Raw genomic sequence first — 16,318 nt, forward strand, 5'->3', positions numbered from 1 at the left:
CTTCTTCAATCTTCCTGCCAGGGGTAGGAGCCCAGCTTTCTGGTCACCTAGTTATCTGGACCCAGTAGTAGTAGCTTCTAATTCTACCTACAAAGAGGAATAAAGGAAGTGTTTTGTAACTGGTCTCCATCTGATTTATATGTGGGATTTTGGTGGGAGGGTAGGGGACAGAACATATGGTTGCACAGGCAGATCTGATGAGACCTGATACCCCAGCCCTAGAATACTGTTCAAGGGCAATCTCTGCTTCATTTCCAATAACAGGAGACTGGCCTTGGGGTTTTGTGGAGTTCTTTTCAATCCTCTCTTCCTACCATCACAGGACTAAGGTGTTCAATGCAGCCCATTTTAGCCACCCCAAAGCCAAGCAAACAGTCTCTTACAAATAGCTGCCGCCATCACCATTTAGCAAGACACACTTTATTCTCTAAAAAATATCCAAACAGGGTAACTCCACAAAAAGAGAATGAGAGGGAAAGCATCAATAGGATGGGGGGAGAATATGTTGGTTTCTGGATTAGGAAAAAGTATGTTAGAGCAGGATAACAAAAGCTGGCAGTGAGTTTGGGAGTCCAGGGGGAATGATAATAGCTATGATAGTTCCCATGGAGAAAGGATAATGACTGAATCTTGGTGGTCCCATTTTCCTGGAAGTTGGGAATGGTAAGGACTGGGCACACTGGAGAACTCTGCATTTGACAGATTAAAATTCATTCCCATAACCAAAGGTTAGTTCTAGAAGTCCCAGAGAAATAGCCTAGATCCACGGTAGTGCCATTATCCAGGAAAGGATGCTGGAGGTCTTGAGTGGCATCTCTGTAGCTCCTTATCGAAGAATGTCTAGAAGACATTATTTGTATCATCAGCAGCAACAAACACCAGAAAGAGATGTGGAGTTACCCTCTTGGCTCAGTCATCCAAGGGGTTTAAAAAAAAAAGTAAAACAAAAAACCAAAAATTTCAAGACTTCATCTTGAGAGGAAAGCAGGGGAAGGAGGACCTCCCTTACCTTAGGGAGTTCTTTGTTCTCCAAGCCCTTCCTCCTTCCAGATTTATACGTAATTCTTGGCCTGGTACTCAGAAGGACCTCTGGAGCCCCCTGGAGGAGGGGCAGAAGCAGAATACCGAGCCACATAATGGCCTGTGCCCCTTGAGCTATTTTTGGGACAAGTGCAGCACAGTAACCCCCCACCTAGCAGAAAAAGAGCTGCGGCTGCCCAGCCAACATACAGGCTGGGCCCCAACTCCCGTTTCTGAGACTCCATCACCAGGGGGTTGTAGAAGTTTCTGATAATCGCATGAGCAGTCCAGCATACAGGGATCAAGATCAGGATTCCTGACAGAAGGAAAATGATCCCTGAAGTCAGTACAAGACGATCTTTGGCATCCTCATCTTCTACACATGTGGTACACTTCGCTCCAGCAAGGTAGACCAGCAGGCCTACCAGGCCCAGCAGCAGAGAGACAACCGTGAGAGCTCTAGCTGCTTGTGTGTCAGAAGGCAGGGCTAGCATGGAATCGTACACCTTGCACTGCATCTGGCCAGTGCTCTGCACCACACAGGACATCCACAGGCCTTCCCATATCACCTGGGCCACTACGATGCTGCTGCCAATGAAGGCTGAGATTTTCCACATGGGCATGGCACAGGACACGAGGGTTGCTATCCAGCCCAGCAATGACAGGACCATGCCCACAACCTGGAGGCCAGCAGAAGCCATGGCTGGAAGCTTAGAGAGGACCTGAAAGACCAAAGAGAGTCAGAAACAGATTTTGGATTGGTAGCCTCATCCTGTTGGCCTACATCTAAACCAGTTCACATTTAAGCTAATATATCTCACCTAGCCAGTGACTTTGACTTTCTTCATTGGAAAGGAGCCCTTAATAAGTAATCCTATTGTTGGATATAGCCTTCTATTATACAGTATAATAACAGAAAACTATGAAGAGTATGGTTGGTGCAAGGAGCACAAGGCTGGATGTTTAGGACACTTGGATTTTAATCCTAGATCTAATATGAATTAACTGTGAGAAGTAGGGTAGATAACTTCTTTGAGTCTCAGATTCCTTTCTGTTAGGTGGGTTGTAAGATCTCTATTAGGTGTACCTCCCAACCCCTCTTCTAGATATTTGAAAACTGGCAAATGAAAAAACTGGAAACTCAATTCTGGGATAACAGAGAATTTGTAGTAGCTCTCCAAATTTGAAGCTTAAAACCTTGGAAATTCAGCATGAAGACATAAGAATGACTAGGGCAAGTCTATTCCTTAGTTTTTCTAACAAATTAACCTAACAATTAACATCAATGAATTTTCCTCTGAGAAACAAGGAACACAATTATCATTGCAGAATCTCAAGACTACAGATCAAATTAAGTAGTTCTTTCCCTGGTTTCCATTGTGGAAAGAGCCCCGGAGTGAGCCAGAAAAATCTTTGTTTTAGAACCAGTTTTACCCTGGAGCTAGTTGGCTTCTCTCAAGGGCCTCAAGTTTTCTCCTCTGAAAAAAAATGAGGTGGTTAAATCCCTAAGATTTCCTCTGATTTTGAAGAGCTATGCTCAAATATTACTTCAGTTGGGACTCCCTAATTCCCATATATGGTCATGACTATTCCCTTTCCTCCCAATAGACTCAGAATTTGTTTTACTAAGATTTCTTTTTCTGTGCCCAACTAAATCTAAGATAGGGATGGCCAGTGGAGAAGGAAAAACCAAATTCCACCTATTGTTCTCTATATCCCTTCCCAAAATAGATTCTCACAGTTGGAAAGGACCTCAGAGGTCATCTTGTTCAACCCCCAACCCCACGCTGGAATCCCCTCCACAATTGCTCTGACAGTCAGCCAGCTTCTTTGTGGGTATCTCCACTATTGCTAAATCACAAGGGTGTCGGTTCACTCCAGCCCAATCTCCTCATACTGTACGGGGTTTCGTTTTAAAATTTAAATGCAGGAACTTATCATTTACCCTTTTAAATGTTCAACTTTAAAAAACAGTTTCATCTTTTTAAAATTTGGACCTTGGCTATAGGTGGCATCCCTTTTCCTTCCCAGCTGTGTTATCATTGGTCCTCAGCATTTTCAGTCCCTCTAATAGGAGAGTACAAATTCTTTTACTTTTGAACTGGACTTAGGGCAGGTACCAAAGCAACATTCTCAGAATCTCCCACTACCCCCACCCCAAGGCAGGATTTGGGACACTCCCAGGTCCGCAGCTTAATTGGCTTTATCTACCCAGAGAGACCTCCCTCAAAGTCTCCCTCCCCCACCAAGTTTCTCCTTCCACACAAGTGCCTCCTCCCCCACCCCAATCCTAAAGAAGTTTCGGATCAAGTCACTTCTCTACTCAATAACTTCAAAGGCTCCCTACAGCCTCCAGGATAAAGCTCAAATGCCGAAGTCTTAGATTCCCAAACCCAAGGGCCACCAAGATCAACCTAGCCCCCTCCTCCCCTTCCCCTCAGCCCCATTTGTTCATTCATTTACCAAGTCCCTACTACGTGCCAAATCTCCAGAGCTAGGCAGGGGACATACAGAGATTAAATACTTGGTGGAAACCCTCCAGGGAATTTTAAATCTGCTCCACCTCCACATGATTCCCAAAGCCAGGAATGTGTTGTTCCCCACCCCTTCCCCCAATTCTACCTGCAGAGGAACTGTAATATGGTAGAAGGAAACAAAAAACCAGATTTGGAGTCAAGTGACCTTAACAAGTTCCTTTTAGACATTTTTTCTGACCCCTTCAAGTCTCCTGAAAAATAAGGGCACTGGGCTAGTTGAGCTTTAAGCTCCCCTCTAGCTTGAAATCTCAGGATATTATATGAGGTCCCTTTCTCTCAGGCCACTTATGGTGTTAACTTTCCCTATGAAGTTATTCTTGGTCCCCAAAAATCAATCTTCCCTTTCCTCCCGAAACTACTCCTAGTCATATATACTTCATGCTACCTTGTCCTTCAATGATTTGGGTCTTTTTTTCTGAACTCTTCCTTCTACAACCAATCAATGTCTGATTTTATCATCACTTCCTTCTTTCAAAATCTTCAATGGCTCCCTATGGCTTTCAGGCTTGCCACAAACAAGTCTGGCATTAAAAGTATTTCCTCACTAAGTGCTTTTTACACTGACTGGCTAGCTCCCATGCTGAGAATGCACTTTCTTCTCCAATTCTCAGAATCTTTAGCTTCCTTCAAGGATAGTAAACTGCACAGGGGAACCTCTTAGGGAAGTTCGGATCCCTCTTAATTATTAAGTGCTCGCAATCAAATCATCTAGCATTTACTTATGTACCAGTTGAATTCCCCTAGTGAATATCAAGACCTTTAAAAGAAGGGACTAAAAAAACCATTCAGAGCTTAGATGTAATCATTGATTCTTTCCTTTTTCAATTATTCACAGCACCTGTAATACCGCCTTGCATGTTGTAGGATTTTAAGATTTGTTGGACATTATGGAGAAACTGAAATCCAAAGTCTTCTCTTTTCCCTCCCAATTCCTCCAGACCTGGAGTTATGGCCCTTTAAATATGGCACATTTGTTCAGTGACTCAGTTGATCCCGAAGTGGGTAGTATACTTGCCCTCTCATCCCCAATTTTGTAAAAGGAGGAACTGAAGGTTTATAGTGAAATTACTTTCTGGTTCCAATCAGGTAGCCCCATCAAGTATTTCCAACTCTAAATCTAGGTAGGATCTTACTTCTATAGCTCTGAGCTCACTGGAATCATAGATCCAGAGGTAGAAAAGATATCACATTAGAGGCTAAATGCCATTTAATCTGATCCCCTATTTTTACTTATGGAGAAAAAGAGATTCAGGGAGCCTGGAAGACTTGCCCAAAATGGCCCAAAGTCGTTGTTGGTGAAGCAGGGGAAGCCATGGCACCCCTGTGCACAGCTGGAACGGGGGGAGCTGCTCAGCTTCCCCCTTTCCAAGTCGCCCAAGGACATTTTTTTGCATGCCCCACCAGCTGCCCAAAGCAAGCACTTTCTCCCTCAGCTCTCTCCAGTAATGGGGAGGGGGGTGAGGTGGGGAGGAAAGGCTCACAGCAGAATTTGTCCTCTTGAGCCCTGGGAAAAGGTTCGCCAACCCTAATAAGTTTCAGAGGTAGAATTGGAATCTTGGTCCTCTTGGTTCCAAGACTAAAGTTCTTTCCACAATACACTGAGTGATCTCAAATTAGAAATGAAAGATTTGGCCCCTTGGGTTCTTTCAAATACTGAATCTTGAAGGTTTGTGATTCTCCCAGTTGCTAGTGTCTCTCCAAAGTTCCCTGGCATTTACTGTACATTATGCACTCTGATAGAGCTAAAAAAGCTCCTAGAAGGCAGGAGCTGTTTCACGTTTGTCCCATCCACCAAAGGCCAGATGCTTAGAATAAGCTTAAAAATTCTTGATTCATTTTCAACCCCAGAGATTCCTTACCTAGATTTGATGCCTTGGGACAAGATATTTGTCCTATCTGGACCTCAAGTTTCCTCATTTGTAAAATAAGACAATTGTACTAGATTATGACTGGTTCCACAAACGCAGATTGCAGGATACTCAAGTCCTGCTCCAGGCTTACTCCAAATACACCCAGGCGAGGCCCAGGTCTTGGGGTTGTCCCTAGAGACTTAAGCCTCACTCTCAAGTGAGGCTTCCTTCCGACCGAAGGAGTTAAACCGGGGTGAAGCCATCAGGTGGCTTCACAGGGTCAGGTGTGGGAAGGGGCCCAGGTAAGGCGAAGGAAAGCTAGTGGACCTTCCCACTCTACAGGGGTCGGAAGGGGCGGGCCTCAGACCAGAGAACAAGGATCTTCGCTTCCAGTGGGAAGAGTGGCCCAGTCCGAAGGGTAGAGGGGAGTGGGGGGCGGAGATGGGTTCGGGCCTTTTGTTCCAAGAGAGGGGGAGGGGAAGGTTCATTTTATGGGAAATTTAGAACAAGGATCCATTCCCATTCTGGGGAACCCAAGGCACCCGGGATCTCCGGTCTTGCTTCTGTCCCTTCGGACCCCGGCAATATAAATTTTCTAGTTCTACAATGGATGGGGGCAACTCATGACCTTGTCCTAAAGACCCGTAAAACTGATTCCTCTAGGACCCGCGCTCCAAAACCAAACATATGATTATTCCCACCTAGGACCAAATCTTGGACTCTAGATCTGGGAGCTCCCCCACTGGACCCAAATAAAGTGGCTACCTTATTGCGGAACCCTTTTTGCCCAACTCCTAATCTTAGGGGTTACAGCCCTGTTGGGAAGAGGGACAGAGTTCCAGACTCACCTGCCTTGGAAAGGAGAGAGCGCAGCCAGAGAGCAGGGGCAGAGTATGGAAAAAGGGGGCGGAGGCGGGGGTCTTAAAGAGGCCGCGAATGCCCCCGTGACGTCACGGGCGACCCGCCTCCCCCAGGGAGGGGCAGAGACCCCTGCCCCGGACCCATACGTCAGGGCTTCCTGAGAGGTTCGGACTGGAGACCAGAATTTCGCCCTCCTTTGCATCAAGACTCGCTTAACTTGGGCTACGAATGGAAATTGGAAAAGGATGCAACCGGCAATTGTGTGGACCGAATTCTGGGAGACTAAAGTGTTTGCCAGAGGAGTTGAAGCTTTGAGAGAAAGGGACACCAAGCAATTAGAAAGGCTGAGCTACAGGGCTAGAAGCTGGGACACGGCCCCCGAGACACCTGAGTTCATTGAGGCGGGGGGAGGGTCGAGAGCTGGAGCGCCGGGGACTGGTAGTTGGGGGACTGTCCGCCACTCTGGAGGCGGGGTCCGGACTGGGACCGCCCCGGATAGGGTGGGCGGCGGGCGTGCCTCCCTGAATCGCCTTCCCGGCTCAGAACGGGACCGGCCTCGGGAGAAACACCATGGCTCTTGGACCGCTAGCGGTACTACTGGCGCTGACATTGCCGAGATTGACTTGGGGGGAGCCGGCCTCAGGTAATGGGGTTGGCAGACCAGGGGACACTGACTCCTGGCCGGAAAGTGTCCAGGGGTGGAGGAAGGTACTACGGACAGTTCTCTGTGGGTGAAGCGGGTCAGGGCGGGAGAGGATGGCTTTGGGGCACGCCTCCCCCGGTCCACTTCCGAAGCTGGGGTGCTGGAGGCGAAAGGAGGTCCCCCCCAATCTCTGCCCTACTTGGGTGAGGGTGGGGTGGAGGGGGGCACTCCACTTAATACACGTGGGCTTCTCAGACTCGGGACCGGTGAACACCCCGCCTCATAATGACTTCACGCCCCAGTAATGTGAGGAGGAGGGGAAAAGGGGGGGGGTGTCGGCCCAGCTCCCGGGAATGAGTCACACAGGCTACGAGGTTGAAGGGGGGGGGGGCAAGAGTTGGACGTCTCCTTTAACGCCCCCCCATCTCCTTCTGTCCTGTGGTCTCCACCTCTCCCCCTACTACGGTGTCTCCGATGAAATTGTTCCACCGAACTTTAGGAACCAGGCATCCTGCCTTCTCAGCCCTTCCAAATCTAGCCCTTTCAGAACCCGAGTCCTGCCCCCTAGCCCTGCGGTCACCTGTCTGGAATGTCGGGAGGGGGGGCTCTGATGTCTGGCTTTTCTGACTCACCAGAAACTAGAGCTCCAGCCCTGACCTCAACCCCCGGAATAGCCCTGACCTCTCTCTCCTTACCTCCTCCCCCCCCAACCCATCCTGGGGAAGATAGTGTGGGAGGCTCCTTCCCTCAACTTTCTCCCCTTTTCTTCCCAGCACCCTCTCCGTGTCCCCAGGGCAGTTCTTGGAGCCCAGACCTGGACAAGTGCATGGATTGTTCCTCATGTCCAGCACGACCATACAGTGACTTCTGTCTTGGCTGTGAGTGGAAAGGGGGCCTGGAGGGAAATCAGGGATTTTTTTGGAAGGAGAGATGAAGATTGGCATTTAGAGAAGTGGACCAGGACAAGGTCTGAGAGGACACTATTGTTTATGGTTTGTAAATCAGACTTTTGGAGAAAGTAGGCTAGGAACAGGTGGAAATTTGGGAAGCTAGTAGCAGTTGTAGGTTTGGGACCTTCATTGACTTTCTTCTCCCTCTCCCCCAGGCACCACAGCACCTCCACCGGCTTTTCCTCTGCTGTGGCCAGTCTTGGGGGGTACACTAGGTCTGATGCTCATTATAGGGCTCCTTTCTGGCCTTCTCGTCTGGAGACAGTGCCGAAGGAAAGAGAAGTTCACCAGTAAGTATTCAACCTTCCTTGGCTCCTTTAGCTTTAACATTACATTTGAGGGCATTAATGATCTTATCTCCCTGACTTTTAGCCCCCATTGAAGAGACAGGTGGTGAAGGATGTCCAGGCACAGCTTTGATCCAGTAATGGTGAGTCCCTCCTTTACTTCTACTATCCTTGACATCTCCCAAGACCAGCACACTTACTCTCATACTATCCTAGACTAGGCCATTTCATTTTCTGGATCTTAAATGGGGGGAAGTAGGGGAGAGAATGGGAATAGAACTTTACCCTCTTGTGCCTTTTTATCCTCATTCATTCACTCATCCACCACTTATGAAGCATTTACTAATTCACTAGGAGGTGGGAGGGGAAGATGTTTGCACAGAAATAACCCTGCCCTCAAAGAGCTTAAAATTGTTCTCTCTTTATGACAGATTTGACGTTCCCAACTTTGTCTAGAATTGAGAGGATCTCACCTTCTTGGTGTTTGTTCTCCAATGAGATATCCCTCACACACATATACTTCTCGGACTCTACATTTCTCTTCATATACTCAGGAGAGAAGTAGGGACTCAAACCTGGGGTCTTATCCCAGGACTGCTCACAGGCTGAAGAATGCAGTATTTGCACAATGGGGTGTGGGGGTTCCCTCTCTCCCCAACAATTACACTGCCACCTCCTTCCCCTGGCAGCACTAGGGGCTCTGAGCCAAGAGATTATCCCTTAAGTAGAGGACGACAGATATAACACTCAGGACTTTGATTTCAAGTCCTCTCAAATGCGCTGGGACAAGGCAGCTGTATCTTGTTGGGGGGCAGGGTACAGTGCTCTATCCCCCTAGGATAGAGGCTGGTCCTCTAGGGGAGCTGGCCCTGGGTTCTTCCCCCTTTGGCCAGCCTACAAGGATAGGGGAGATATTTATTTGGGGGAGCAAAGAGGGAGGGAGGGCATAGAACATGTATAAATAAAAGTTATTTTGATTTCAAATTTGATTCTCAACTTCATTTGAATGGAGACATAGACAGCTATCTCTCCCCCTCAGTACACGGTTGGCTGAACTCAGAGGTCTAAGTCTCCTCTTAATAAAGCTGGGCATCTCCATCCCCCTTTTTGGCTTAGTCCCCAACAGTTTCTCTGGCTGGAGCAGGGAAGAGTTTATGTGAGTCAGCCGGGGGTGGAGGCGGGGCCCTGACTCACACATTCTCAATGTCTGGGCGGGTCTAGCCCTGACTCGCTTTCCAGGGAAGACTGAAAGGAACCTCGGCATCCGTTCCCTGGGGCCCCAACTCCCCAGACTGCTCCTCTCCTCCAATAAAGCTACTGGTCTTTTATCACCCAGTAATCTTTATTTTGATTTCACAAAGACCCCATCCCCAAAGATGTTCCTTATCCTCCAGAACAATCTATGGTTCTATTTCCTTGACCATCTCTTGAATTTGTATGTAGGTAAAAGACCTATCTCAAACTAGAGATTACAATTATCTATTTCTGTGTGCAATATGTGGGTGTCTAGACCCTCTTCCACGTCTTTGGTCTTTTGTGTCTGTGGCTTCCAGAGACAGCCAGATTCTGTCCATCTCCAACTCACGGAGTTGGGGTTAGGGTCACTGAGAGGCCAGAGTTCCTGAGGGACAGGGGCAGTTAGTTGCTTGAGGCTTAGAGTTCCATTGCCTCCCCACTATGGGGGTTGTGATTCTGGTATACCTGGGAGCCCCCCAGTCTCAGCAGACGAAGGGTTTCTGGGATTTGATTTCCTGGATATTGCCAAAGCAGAAGCTCTGAGTGGGGATTCCTAGAAGCAAAAACTGAAGTCAGGGGAACTTGGTCCTATTATAAGTCTTACGTCTTTTCCCTCTTCCCATTTTCCAACACTTACAGGGCCAGCAGGAGGCTGGGGCAGAGGACCCCAAGATCCCCAGTTGAGTAAAGAGAGTCTTCCAAAGGCCTGTAGAGGAGGGGAAAAATTCAAAGTCAGCTAAATATGACAAGTGACATAAAAGTGATATAATTGGTCCTGAGGGGGTAGGATGGGCTAGAGCTAAGGCAGCTCTTGATTTGGGGCATAATCCCAAAATCTTATGAGTTGCACATAGAACCCAAACCCAAATGAATAGGCCTAATCATGTGAACACTGAGCATTTAGTGTGTCCATGGTCTTATACTAGAAATTGAAGATATAAAAATGAATGTCTTCATTCTAGTATGGGAGATAAGACAGAGACGCAACTAATTAAGGGAGAATTTGATAAGTGTATGAGCTGGAAGATGGCAGGAGATCCCAGTGAATGTTTTAAGCTGTCCAGTGTTATTACCTGATCACAGGTGGGGCTGGAGTGCCCATGGAGAAAGCTACTGATGGGCCACAGCAGGGGTGATCATTGTCCAGGCTGAGGTGGGAAAAATGGGAGATCATGTTGTCCTCAGACAGAAAATGCTTCTGAAGAGAGTCCCTGGAAAAAAAAAAGATCAGGAAATTGCCTGGGACAGAATACTTTTGGGAAAAAGATCACAAATTTAGAGCTAGAAGACACTGCAGATGTCATCTAGTAAATTTTGTAGAGGAGGAAACTTGGGATCCAGAGGTTAAATGTCAAGGTCAAATCTAGCACCTTTCACTGTACAATGCTATGTTTTTCTTAGGCCTGGGGAATAGGGGAATACTAAGAGATAGGGCCCAAGGAGAAGAACCCAGGGGCCCAGGAGAAGAGAGGGAATTGGTTCCTGAGGATGAGAATTTTGGTAAATGGTAGGATAGGGAGAGGAGGGGAAGAGGGAACCACTTCCCCTTCCCTTAAACTCACTGATCCTCCTCCAGCAATTGACTGGTGCTCTGGGGCTGAATTCCTTGGGGAAGGGAGCTGTGGAAGAGATAAGAGTTAAAGCCTAAGTTCTTTTTTCTCAAGAACCAATATATTAGGGTTCTTGGGCTCTAAGACTTTTGCCCTATAAAAGACATCCAGACTTCAGGTCTGTAATCTTTAATCTAGGCCACATCCCCTCCTTCTCTTCCTTTCACTAGCTCTGCACCACATAATCCAGGGATTCATGTATTCCTCTTTAGATTTGTACCACATATTCCAGGTACCCTGGCCCTAGCCTTCCATTCTTATTCCCTATAACCCAGGCATCCTAGTCATACATGTACATCCTCAGCTCTGTACCATCTAACCTGGGGAGTTAAGCCCCTTCAAACTCTACTCTGGATCATATATAGATGTGCTCATGTGTGTATAAAATCTAGGCATCCTACTCTCTATTCTCAGGTATAACCCAGACAAAAGGCCTTCATTCCCAAATTTTATCAAATAACCAGAGGGCTCTGGTTCTTAAGTTGTCTAATATAGAAGTCTCAAACCTGAATGCAGCCTAATCCAGATCAAAATGTAATTGGGAAATATTTAATATAAAAATGCAATGAAATTAGATAATGTATTTTAAAACTAAGAATAGAAAAGGGACCCCCTTTCTATTTTGAATTTGACACTCCTATTCTAACATAAGACCCAGACATCCAAGGCCCTGGTTCTCAGCTTTGTGGATTATATAATATACAGGAATCCAGATGCTCAGCCTTTACTTCTGGTGCTCGGTAATACAACTAGGGGCCCTTATAACTCATGCCAGAATTACATTAACTCCTGTATACTGGCCTTCAGTTCTATGTCCTGAAACCCGTGTATCCTGGCCCCTGATTCTTCACCTCTATTGTTTATAATTCTGGCATCTTGACTCCTGGTCATCATCAGCTCTGTAGCCAGGAAGCAAGGCGTTCCTGACCACTCCAGTACCCGTATCCAATCTACAATCCTGCTGAGTTGTGCGTACTGCAAGCAGCCCCGGTCCTGATTTACAGCTCTGGGTGTCCTATAACCCTGGTTTCTAAGCCCCCAGTTCCCAACTCTGTACCCCATAACCCAGGCATCCGGGATATTCAGGATATCCCGGGGTCCCGCCTGTCCACTGCCCTCTGGGCCACACACCAGGCATCCAGAGTCCTGTCTGGCCCTTGTGCTTCCCTGGGGTCTTTCTGGGCCCCGGCCGGGCGGCCCAGATCCATGGGCGGCTGAAGGATCATGGAGTTCCGAGGACCTGCTGGCAAGAAAGACTCGGAGCCCGCTGCCCCGGAGGCGAGGGACCGGGAGTCTCCTGACTCCCGCGGCACCGCCACCAGCAGGCGTGTCTCCACTTCGGTGGGGAGGGGCCACTGAGCGGAAGAGGGCGGGCCTCACTGGAGACCGGTGGTTAAGCGGTCGCTACTACGCAAGCGCATAGTGCCGTCCGGCCGAGGCGCGCTCGCTGAGCGGGGACTTCGCGCAGGCGCGGGGAGCGGCGCGCGGCGGGACGGTGGGTCCGAGCCCGGCGGGCGAGAGGGGCCAGTCGTGCACGCGCAGGGAGAGGAGTTGGGGTTGGGACGTTGCGAAGCTTGCTGCGAGCCTTGGTAGCATTCAGTTCAGCAGGCTGAGTGCTCGTGGGGTCTTACAGAAGCCGGGGATCCATTCACGCCCATCGTAGGGGGCGGGGGCAGATGTGAAGGCGGAGTGTGCCGCGCGCCTTTGGATCGCGTCACTCGTCGGCGTCAAAGGCCCTTCTGGGAGCTGTAGTCTCATACCGAGGGGTGGGGCGCCATTCTCTCCACACGTCATCCTGTGGGAGGGGGTCTAGCCGGCATGGTGGGGTGCGGGCCGGCATCAAGGCCGAGGAAACAGGCTAAACAAAAATGGCAGCCAGAGGGAAGGAGATTAGAAGTCAGGAAAAACTTCCTGATTCGGAGGGATATGAGTTGTAGTGTAAATCAAAAATCTGCCTCCCCCAGAACGCTGCTTCCTGCGTCCCACTTTGCTCTCTCGGGGGGGCTGGGAGGAAGGGCCCTGATGGCCCTGTGGAGACTCAGGGCAGGAGTGCACTTGGTGGAGGGGGGGTTGGCGCAAGAGTTGGCCTGGTTCCAGGCATAGGACTAGGAAGGGACCCAGCCCTCCGAGTGACCATTCTAGTTTGACAGGGGACTGTATATGACACCAGTGTCTGCTCCTCCCCAGATGGAGGTACAGAGGGCTTTGGAGCGGCTGCACATGACAATTTTCTCCCAGAGTGTTTCCCCCTGTGGCAAGTTCTTAGCAGCAGGGAACAACTACGGGCAGATTGCCATCTTCAGGTATGGGAAGGCCTCTCAGTCTGAAATCCCGTCCCTCAATGAAGGGGGTGGTCCATTCTGATAACTCACCCATTCTTGACTTAAATTTCCCATTCTTCAGGAGGTTTTTTTTCACTTTCATAACTTTGATACCTCTCCCCAACTCCTCCACTCCACTTAATAATTTCTCTCCCCCTTCAGTTTATCAGCTGCTTTGAGCTCAGAGGCCAAAGAGGAAAGTAAGAAGCCATTGGTGACCTTTGTAGGTGGGTGAGGTCATCAGATAATCTGAATTTGGGGGTAGGAGTTAGGGTGATATAAGGAAGTCTGGGGAGGGGTAGATTGCAGGAGTCAGAGGCAGGGGGACCCTCTACTTGAAATGTATTTATCTGAGTTCACAATTTTTCCGTTAGCCCATGATGGACCAGTGTACAGCCTGGTCTCAACAGACCGACATTTGCTCAGTGCAGGGGATGGTGAAGTGAAAGCCTGGCTTTGGGGAGAGATCATAAAGAAGGTAAGAGTGGGGAATATATATGGTGAAAAGAATGCATCTTGGGAAGTCTGAGGAGCAAGATGCTACAGTGCCAAGAAGAGAGTCTATGGATCTTTTTTGTGCTCTCTCCCCCAAGGGCTGTAAGGAAGTATGGAGCCGACACCCCCCATACAGGTGAGTAGGCTTGTTGGGTTGGGGCCCTGCTAGTGCTATTTCCTCCTCTTAGGCTGACCCCATTTGCCCTTCCAAACAGGAGCAGCCTAGAAGTTCCTGAAATCAATGCTTTGCTGCTTAACCCTAAGGTATGATTCTCTTTAAGCCAGCTTTCTACTGGGGGCCCTACACCTTTGTCCTTATATCCAAACCCTGCTCCTGATTTGATTTCAATCCCTTCTAGCAACCTGTATTGTCTGATTTCTTCTTTGCTTCCCTTCCTGCATAGGAGAATTCCCTCCTCTTGGCAGGAGGTGACTGCCAACTTCATACTATGGATCTGGAGACCGGGTCATTCACAGTAAGTTGGGCCCAGGGCAATATAGGTGAACCTTTAATGAGTTCGAGTGCCCAGAGGGCAAATTCAGGCCTTCTGTGAGCCCCTGGATTACCCAAGGGAGTTGAAAGAGAAAGTGCTTGCTTTGGGCAGTTTGGACCAAGAGGTGAAGCATGCAAAAAATGTCCTCTTGCTGGGAAGAGGGGGAACAAAGCAGCTTCCCTAAGTGTCAGCTCTGCATGGATGCCAACATGGGCCTAGGGTATCTAGTCAAGTATAAGGGACAAAGTTGTAACAAGACAAATGAGAGGATAAACCTCCCCATAACTGCCTGGGCAAATATCTAGGGGGAAAAAATCTGTAACATTTAGACTCATGATGTTATAATTCTGCCCTGTCTTGTCTTTTCACCACTTCTCTCCCACTTTCCATGTTTGTCAGGTATCTTGACAAATATACCTTTGTCCTCTAAAAGGTATCTGTTCTCATAGGTGGGGAGAGGTAGCTTTTAGGGGTCCTGGCTGATTAATCTTTGTTTGACTATCTTCCCCTAGCGTGCCCTTCGAGGTCACACTGATTACATTCATTGTCTGGCTCTTCGGGAAAGAAGTCCTGAAGTGCTGTCTGGGGGTGAAGATGGCACAGTTCGTCTTTGGGGTAAGGGAACATTTGTCTGGAGGGTCATGACTACAGACATAAAAAATTGTTAAGGAGGCATGTGAAGCTGAAGACATCCTGAGATTCTCACTGTGTCTTTTCTCAGATCTTCGTACAGGTGAGGAAGTTCAGACCATTGAAGTTTACAGACATGAGGTAAGGCTTTCACTTTTCTGTCCTCTTATTTCCCCTACTCCTCCATTTTTCCTTAAGCCAGGTAGGTTAGCTAGATTAGCTAGGTGAAGTAGATAGAGCAATATGATGGAGTTAGGAAGACCCAAATTCAAATGTAGCCTCACACATTTACTAACCATGTAACCCTGGGTAAGTCACTTAACCTTTGTTTCCCTCAGTTTCCTCAACTATGAAATGGGGGTAACAATAGTACCTGCCTCCAGGGTTGTTACAAGGATCAAATGAGATGATATTTGCAAATTGTGTGGCATCTGTGCCTGGCACATAATAGGTGCTTAATAAATGTAAATTCCTTTCCCCTCCCTGACTTTCCCTTTTCTTTCTTCCCAGGAGTGTGCCAGACCCCAGAATGGGAAATGGATTGGATGTTTAGCAACTGACTCGGACTGGATGGTGAGTATCTAGGGCTCTGGGAAAGGAGTTTGTACTTATTTAATAAGTTCTGTGCAGGTTAGGAGGCAAGCAAATAGTTTTAATTTAAGGTTAGATGATGATGAATACTATTCTTTACAGGTATGTGGAGGAGGCCCTGCTCTTACCCTTTGGCACCTTCGGTCTGCCACACCCACAACAGTGTTTCCACTTAGGGCTCCACAGAAACATGTAACCTTTTATCAAGACCTGGTGAGCTTTTACCCTTTTTCTTTCCCAGCTGGCAGTTGGTCACCTTTTCTTCAGTCTTTTTGTCTGCTAACTTTGGACTTCTCATCATTTCTTTCCCCTAGATCCTCTCAGCAGGACAGGGACCCTGTGTGAACCAGTGGCAGCTGAGTGGGGAGCTGAAAGCCCAGGTACCTGGCTCCTCACCCAGCCTACTTAGTCTTAGCCTCAACCAGCAGCCTGCTGCACCAGAGTGCAAGGTAAGATCCCATAGGTCTAGAAGGAGGAGGAATCTGGGAGGTCATGGGAGAACTTCAGGTTTCTGGTCCTCATTATCTGCCTTCCTTTCCCCCAGGTTCTGACAGCTGCAGGAAATAGCTGTAGAGTTGATGTCTTCACTAACCTGGGATATCGAGCCTTCTCCCTCTCCTTTTCTTGACCCTCTTCTCCAAACTTCCCCTTCCCCATTTGTTAGGATCTACTTTATTAATAAAAAAAAAAAATGAAAACCATCTAATCCAGTTTGGTGACCTTCCCAGCTATAATCTCTCAGAAATGAAAGCCCAAGACGTCATATCCATTTATATATTATTCTGTTAGACAT

The 16,318-nt window shown here is 48.1% G+C and overlaps 4 protein-coding genes across 6 annotated transcripts; 2 read left to right on the forward strand and 2 right to left on the reverse strand.

Moving 5' to 3' along the window:
- Positions 1–1,052: 1,052 nt before the first annotated feature.
- LOC123230966 (claudin-6-like) lies at positions 1,053–1,721 on the reverse strand. Its single transcript, XM_044657159.1, has one exon. The coding sequence runs from the start codon at positions 1,719–1,721 to the stop codon at positions 1,053–1,055; it is 669 nt and encodes a 222-aa protein (XP_044513094.1).
- Positions 1,722–6,824: 5,103 nt separating this feature from the next.
- Positions 6,825–9,380, forward strand: TNFRSF12A (TNF receptor superfamily member 12A). The gene is made up of 5 exons (XM_044657901.1): positions 6,825–6,911; positions 7,685–7,789; positions 8,017–8,151; positions 8,234–8,291; positions 8,580–9,380. The coding sequence occupies exons 1-4, from the start codon at positions 6,839–6,841 to the stop codon at positions 8,287–8,289; spliced, it is 369 nt and encodes a 122-aa protein (XP_044513836.1). The 5' UTR covers positions 6,825–6,838; the 3' UTR covers positions 8,290–8,291; positions 8,580–9,380.
- A 91-nt stretch (positions 9,381–9,471) lies between these two features.
- On the reverse strand, positions 9,472–12,322 carry HCFC1R1 (host cell factor C1 regulator 1). The gene is made up of 5 exons (XM_044657894.1): positions 12,126–12,322; positions 10,947–11,003; positions 10,458–10,595; positions 10,022–10,090; positions 9,472–9,937 (listed from the first exon to the last, which is right to left on the reverse strand). Exons 1-5 carry the CDS (start codon positions 12,218–12,220, stop codon positions 9,802–9,804), a joined length of 495 nt encoding a protein of 164 aa, XP_044513829.1. The 5' UTR covers positions 12,221–12,322; the 3' UTR covers positions 9,472–9,801.
- Positions 12,323–12,881: 559 nt separating this feature from the next.
- Positions 12,882–16,226, forward strand: THOC6 (THO complex 6). Of its 3 annotated transcripts, none has more exons than XM_044657865.1 (12): positions 12,908–13,297; positions 13,478–13,542; positions 13,690–13,793; positions 13,909–13,946; positions 13,999–14,074; positions 14,215–14,286; positions 14,817–14,919; positions 15,026–15,075; positions 15,445–15,507; positions 15,628–15,738; positions 15,840–15,974; positions 16,070–16,226. In XM_044657865.1, exons 1-12 carry the CDS (start codon positions 13,155–13,157, stop codon positions 16,151–16,153), a joined length of 1,044 nt encoding a protein of 347 aa, XP_044513800.1. In that variant the 5' UTR covers positions 12,908–13,154; the 3' UTR covers positions 16,154–16,226. The 3 variants fall into 3 exon arrangements, with proteins under 3 accessions (XP_044513811.1, XP_044513800.1, XP_044513805.1); XM_044657870.1 differs by having other exon boundaries at positions 12,909–13,297; positions 14,026–14,074; XM_044657876.1 differs by lacking the exon at positions 15,840–15,974 and having other exon boundaries at positions 12,882–13,297; positions 14,026–14,074.
- Positions 16,227–16,318: the final 92 nt, after the last annotated feature.

This window comes from Gracilinanus agilis, chromosome 1 (assembly GCF_016433145.1).
Source record: "Gracilinanus agilis isolate LMUSP501 chromosome 1, AgileGrace, whole genome shotgun sequence".
In the NCBI taxonomy this organism is placed as follows: Eukaryota; Metazoa; Chordata; class Mammalia; order Didelphimorphia; family Didelphidae; genus Gracilinanus; species Gracilinanus agilis.

What these genes read in the sequence shown, in the direction of transcription:
- LOC123230966 (XM_044657159.1), bottom strand. Translation starts at nt 1,721, where the DNA reads ATGGCTTCTGCTGGCCTCCAGGTTGTGGGCATGGTCCTGTCATTGCTG.
- TNFRSF12A (XM_044657901.1), top strand. Translation starts at nt 6,839, where the DNA reads ATGGCTCTTGGACCGCTAGCGGTACTACTGGCGCTGACATTGCCGAGA. An exon ending in CAGTGACTTCTGTCTTGGCT is followed by an intron (nt 7,790 to 8,016) that starts GTGAGTGGAAAG and finishes CCTCTCCCCCAG; the next exon opens with GCACCACAGCACCTCCACCG. An exon ending in AAGGAAAGAGAAGTTCACCA is followed by an intron (nt 8,152 to 8,233) that starts GTAAGTATTCAA and finishes CCTGACTTTTAG; the next exon opens with CCCCCATTGAAGAGACAGGT.
- HCFC1R1 (XM_044657894.1), bottom strand. Translation starts at nt 12,220, where the DNA reads ATGATCCTTCAGCCGCCCATGGATCTGGGCCGCCCGGCCGGGGCCCAG. An exon ending in GACAGGACTCTGGATGCCTG is followed by an intron (nt 11,004 to 12,125) that starts GTGTGTGGCCCA and finishes TCTCTTCCACAG; the next exon opens with CTCCCTTCCCCAAGGAATTC. An exon ending in CCCAGCCTCCTGCTGGCCCT is followed by an intron (nt 9,938 to 10,021) that starts GTAAGTGTTGGA and finishes TTTTGCTTCTAG; the next exon opens with GAATCCCCACTCAGAGCTTC.
- THOC6 (XM_044657865.1), top strand. Translation starts at nt 13,155, where the DNA reads ATGACACCAGTGTCTGCTCCTCCCCAGATGGAGGTACAGAGGGCTTTG. An exon ending in GGGCAGATTGCCATCTTCAG is followed by an intron (nt 13,298 to 13,477) that starts GTATGGGAAGGC and finishes CTCCCCCTTCAG; the next exon opens with TTTATCAGCTGCTTTGAGCT. An exon ending in GCCATTGGTGACCTTTGTAG is followed by an intron (nt 13,543 to 13,689) that starts GTGGGTGAGGTC and finishes TTTTTCCGTTAG; the next exon opens with CCCATGATGGACCAGTGTAC.